At 55.0% G+C, this 5,278-nt stretch overlaps 1 protein-coding gene across 1 annotated transcript in view; it reads right to left on the bottom strand.

The window, feature by feature from the left end:
* The window catches only part of LOC113489431, an 11,522-nt gene that overhangs the window by 3,389 nt on the left and 2,855 nt on the right, over positions 1-5,278 (bottom strand). Inside the window, exons 5-8 of the mRNA XM_026865134.1 lie at positions 5,136-5,271; positions 1,375-1,556; positions 752-810; positions 3-106 (exon numbers count right to left, since the gene is read on the bottom strand). Coding sequence (XP_026720935.1) covers positions 3-106; positions 752-810; positions 1,375-1,556; positions 5,136-5,271 — 481 coding nt within the window. The remainder of the gene's footprint in view (positions 1-2; positions 107-751; positions 811-1,374; positions 1,557-5,135; positions 5,272-5,278) is intronic.

The following is a 5,278-nucleotide window of genomic DNA, read 5'->3' as shown; positions in this document are numbered from 1 at the left end:
GCGGTCCCGGCGGCTCCTGACCGTGTGTACATCGTACCGGTGAGGGGCACAGCGGCTGGCGGCGGCTTCTGCCCAAACCAGACACTTCTCTTCGCCGTGTGACTCCCTGCAGTTGGAGACAAACCCGGTACATCCCCCGGCCCCCCTGGAGCAGGGCAGATTTCCCGGAGCAGGGGAGGGGAGGAGGGAGGCAGTTTGCTTCTCCTGCACCTATTCCTCACTCCTGCTGTAACTCGATGAACTGTCTCCTCCCTCTCGGCCTGGGCTATTTCTTTCTGTTTTGGTTTGCTTCCCTTTGCATTTGCCACATCTTCGTGTCTGCAAGCCACACAAAGAGCTGCCCCCCATCCCCTGCCCTGAAACAACCGTCTGGACCCCCCCTGACCCAGAGCATCCCCCTCCTCATCCTCCTCCTGCCCCACAGCATTGCGGGCGGCGGGGACGGCACATCCCGTCTGTGTCTGCCATCACGGGGGCCACAAGCCCCATAACCAGCTGCCCAGTGGGCCAAATCCGGCACCAGCAGCAGGAGGTTACCCTTGAGCCCTGGGAGCCCGGGGCAGTGCGCTGCTGCGGCACCCCTGCAACCGCCGCCCTGCCCCAGCTCTGTCCCTGCGTGGGGAGCGAGCTGTGGGTGCTCCTGTGTTACCCCGGGAGCAGCTTGAGAGGATCGGGGACAGCTCAAACCTGCCCCTGGATGTGCGGATGTGCCCGGGAAAGAGAACGGCCGCATCCTGGCAGCTGTGCTTACCTAAGCAAGCAGGGATCCCCCGAGGAGCAGCTGCCCAAGCACCTTCCCACATCAATTTCCTGCAAAGATTTGCAAAACAAAGGCATGAAAATCCCCTGCAACACCTCGCTGGGGACTCCCCAGGGGACCCAGTCACTTCACCCTCCAGCCGCCCCCCATCCTCAGGCTGAACATCCACCCCTGAGAAACCACAGCAGAGAGACAAAGCTTGCAAGAAGTATTTTGGGGTCACACCAGTGTCTGTTGGTCCCTGTGCACAAAGGTATGTTGAAGTAGAGTCTCTGTTGAACTGAGCTCAAGACATACTTGATTAAATATTTTTTTAAAAATAAAGCTCTCGCCACTCTCTTAATTAATTTTTGAAGAAATCCTCACCCAAAGGCCATTTGTTACTCTATGGCGCTGATGTACACACAAATCAGCGGCAGTAAAATACATTTGATAGCGGAAGATAATATAAAAGTGAAATTTTAACCACTGTAGTCTGTTGCCAGGGTGTGCAGAGCTCCACCAGGGTGAAGCTGCCCATGTCAGAGCATCCGCCTGGCTGTTCAAACCCCACGTGTGGGCCCAGAAGCACAGCTGAGCCCACCAGAGAAGAGGCCAAGCTGTGGGGAACCAACCTTGAGCCGTTCCTCCCTGTGTCCTGCAGAGCTGAGCACAATTTCATAATAATATTCCACCTGGGAAACACGATAGCATTTTTCCTTCATTTCGCAGTTCTCCAGCGTCTGAACCACCTCCCCACCTTGTGGATTTTTGACTAGAGCAGTGCTGAACTTTGTGGGCATGCAGAAAAGTCCATCTGCAAGGAAAGACGAAGGAAATTTAATCTGGGGCTGCATCTGAGGCGACTCTGGCTGCAGCATCTCCGCCGGGGTTCTCCCGAGCTCCACAGATGCAGCGTCAGGCTCCGGTGTCCAGCGCCTGGCGTGGGAAGTGATGTTGTCTGTGTGAGGGTCCGCAGCCGAGAGTTTGGGGCTCAGTCCTTCACCAGCGCGGGGCCTCAGCAGCAGGTTTTGTTCCTCCATCAGACCACAGGGCAAAGAGGTTATTCTGGGTGCAAACTGTGAAAACCTGACCCTGTGAAAGCCGCATCTCATGGGAGACAGCCTGAGCTATTACACATTATCTTTGAGAAAAAGTGTCTTTGAACATAAAATATTCATAGCAATGCTTTTTCCAGACATGCTGTCACACCAGGGAGCTGGGGAACATTATCTACCCTTGACTCATTCACCAGTTCTCCCTGGATCTGCCGGGGGCTGTGCCAGTGGATGCTGGAGCCGGTGTCCCCAGCTCTCCTGGAGACATATCCCCGGGCACCTCCAGAGGATTTCCTCTCAGCTTTCCATTGAAGCAGACGAGCTGGCTGGGGCTGGGGCGATGGAGGCAGCATCTCCCCACATCAGCCCGAGTTTCTACATCTGTCCTACCCACATTGTGGGGTGGAGGAAGGAGGGTACAAAGTGGGAGGAAAGGGAAGGCAGGCGACTGCCCTGGATCTGGGGGCACAGGGCCAAGTCTTGTTGTGCCTCTTCTTTCCCTCTTCAAGCTTTAACTCAGTGAAGAATTCCCAGGGCAAAAAGAGCGCGATGTTCAGATTTGACACACCCAGTCTGACTGTTAAGGAAGCCATGCCATGCAGAGAGCAGGGTGAAGGGGCTTTGGGTGGACGTGCTGACAGCCCACATCTTCGCTGCCACGTCACCTCCAAGCCAGGACATGCAGCCTCTGGGGCAGGGCCCGGCTGGCCCAGGCAGGGGCTCAGCAGCTGGAGAGGAGACAGAGGCTCCTCCAGCCATAACTCGTGTCCAGCTGGAAGGAAACAGGCACAGATTGTCCTGCCTGGCTCAGCCTGAACCTGTTATCACAGGATCAACTAGGTTGGAAAGGACCTTGAAGATCATCTAGTGTCCAGCTGTTAACCCAACACTGACCGTTCCCAACTCCACCAGATCCCTCAGCACTAAGTCGACCCAGTTCTTCAACCCCTCCAGGGATCCCGGGGACTCCCCCCTGCCCTGGGCAGCCCATTCCAACGCCCAACAGCCCCTTCTGCACAGAAATCCTTCCTGATATCCAGTCCAAACCTTCCCCTGGTGCAATTTGAGGCCATTCCCTGTTCTGCATAGAAACAGTTATTTTGCTAAATCTCCCAGTTTTTCTCTCCCTCACCAAGCAAATTAGGATTAAAACCTCCGTTGCATGAGCTGGAGGAGGGGAAGAAGGACGGCTAAACCAGTCTTAAGTTTTGGCTCTAAATAGGACCTTGTCTTGCCCTGTCCCAACCCTTGGCTGCAGGTCCGTCAGGGACCGGCTTTAAAATGGTTCTGAGAGATTCCTGCCCCTTCCCAGCTGCCGGAGATTTCTTTGTTCCAAGATGGGGCAGTGTTTCCAAGGGAGGAAAAAGCATTTTCTAAAAGCAAATAAATCTCTTTGGGCTGTCTTAAGAGAGGAACACAAAATGACAACTGATTTCTGGAAGCCAGTATTTCTGGGCGAGATTTTAACATCCTCCTCCAGGCCTACTGCTCCTCTGACGTTTCCAGTCTTTAACATGACACTGAAAGTGTCAGCCTGATTTTACAGGGGAAAATCCAGAAGGAAAGTGCAGAGACCAGCCCTAGGGCAGAGGCAAAGCTGGGGGCGAGTCCGCATTGCCCAGCCCTGGGCCATTGTCACTGAGTGAGCCACTGTCCGATGGCCACCCCGGGGACAACAGCATCCCCCAGCACCTTCCAGTCTCAAGTCTGGGAAGTAAATGCTGACTCTCCCACCTCTGGAAAAAAGCACTTCACACCGCCTAATTGTCTTTTCCACTTGCTGGATTGACACAAGCTGCAGGGCTGTCTGTGTGCAGACCCTCCTCTAGCTCCTGGAGGATGGGACACGCCTCAGCAAGCGGAGCCTGCGGGGTTTTGTGTTCTCGGCCACACATCTGGCGTCCCCAGCCCCTCCGGCTCAGGCTCTCCGCTGCTTTTCAAGCTCACATTAGGGCTCGCACTGGTCTCTGTCCCTCTCTAGTGGCTGTTGGACAGTCGTGTCACAGGAGCTGCCGGGAAGTTTTTAACAGGATGGGTTTAGACGCAGAAATGCCAGTAAAATGTCATCAGCAAATTCAGGAGAACTGATTTTATCAAATACTTGTGGAAAATCATTTCAACACGACTTCCCATTCTGATAAAACCAGATCAGTTCATCTTCACTTACGTGACTCGGGGTTTTTTTATGTGTGAACTCACAAGACATCACACCAGTTCAGGATCAATCCGTCCCACTTTATCCCAGTGGAAGATTTTGACCTGTCTGGAACAATTTAGTTTGGAGTTTCCCTTTCCAGTGATTTCTGAAACGTCAGTGTAGTTCACTGGTGCTGAGATGAAAGGGCATTTCAGGCCATCAGACAGGGAACTCCATTTTTCACTGGTCTGGTTTTGGTAGAGCTTTTATCACCAGGGTGTTTTTCTTGCTTTGAGTGGGTGGGTTGGAGCAGAGACCCCAAGGTCCCTCCCAAGCCTGTGTTACTCCGGTTCTATGATCTCTGGTTAGAAGACACTTCCCCATAACATGAGGTGGTTCTGTATCCATCCTCACACCATGCACAGGGGCAGAGAATTACCATTCCACCTGCAGACCTGTGCTGTCAGCACCCAGGGACAGAAGGGAAAAGAAAACTCAAAGGCTGAAAGTATAAAACACAATCCCTTTTCCACCTACGGCAAAGAGGGTTTGTGTGGCAGAGCAGAGCATTGTTACATCCCAGAGTCATTCGGGTTGGAAAAGCCCCTCGGGATCACCGAGTCCAACCCTCAGCCCAACTCTACAAAGCTCTCCCCTACCCCACATCCCCCCCAGCTCATCCCCACGGCCCTGAAACCCCCCCAGGGATGGGGACTCCCCCCTCCCCGGGCAGCCTGTTCCACTCTCGGACCACTCTGTCTGGGAAACATTTTCTCCTCCTGCCCAGCCTGACCCTCCCCTGGGGCAGTTTCCAGCCGTTCCCTCTTGTCCTGTCCCTGATCCCCTGGGAGCAGAGCCCAGCCCCGGCCTCTCTGCAATGTCCTGTCAGGAGCTGCAGAGAGGGATGAGGGCTCCCCTCAGCCTCCTCCTCCTCCTCACACTGAACACTCCCAGCTCCTTCCCTGGCTCCTCACAGGATTTATTCTCCAGCCCTTCCCCAGCCTCGTTGCCCTCCTCTGCCCTCGCTCCAGCCCCCCAGATCTCTCTCGCATTGATGTGCCCAAACCTGGACACAACCCTCCCGGTGTGGCCTCCCCAGTGCCGAGCACAGGGGGACTGTCACCTCCCTGCTGGCACTGGTCACACAGAAGGGCTCGTCCCCGATTCCTGGGGGGCACAGAGCCCTCCATCGCTCCCTTACCTGCCCCGTAGGTTGGGTCAGAGCATTTCCCCACGTCGACGGTGACCTCCCAGGGAGAGTCTGGAAAGAAGGTTTTCAGAGCTGGGAGACGGAGACATTCCTCGGGGCAGGTGCTGCAGTGGCAGCCGTCGACCACCTCCACG

The sequence above is a fragment of the Athene cunicularia genome (assembly GCF_003259725.1).
Source record: "Athene cunicularia isolate RWA chromosome 28 unlocalized genomic scaffold, athCun1 chr28_part2, whole genome shotgun sequence".
Lineage (NCBI taxonomy): Eukaryota > Metazoa > Chordata > Aves > Strigiformes > Strigidae > Athene > Athene cunicularia.
The sequence above is the reverse complement of the archived record's forward strand: the minus strand, read 5'-3'. Positions and strand labels throughout refer to the sequence as shown.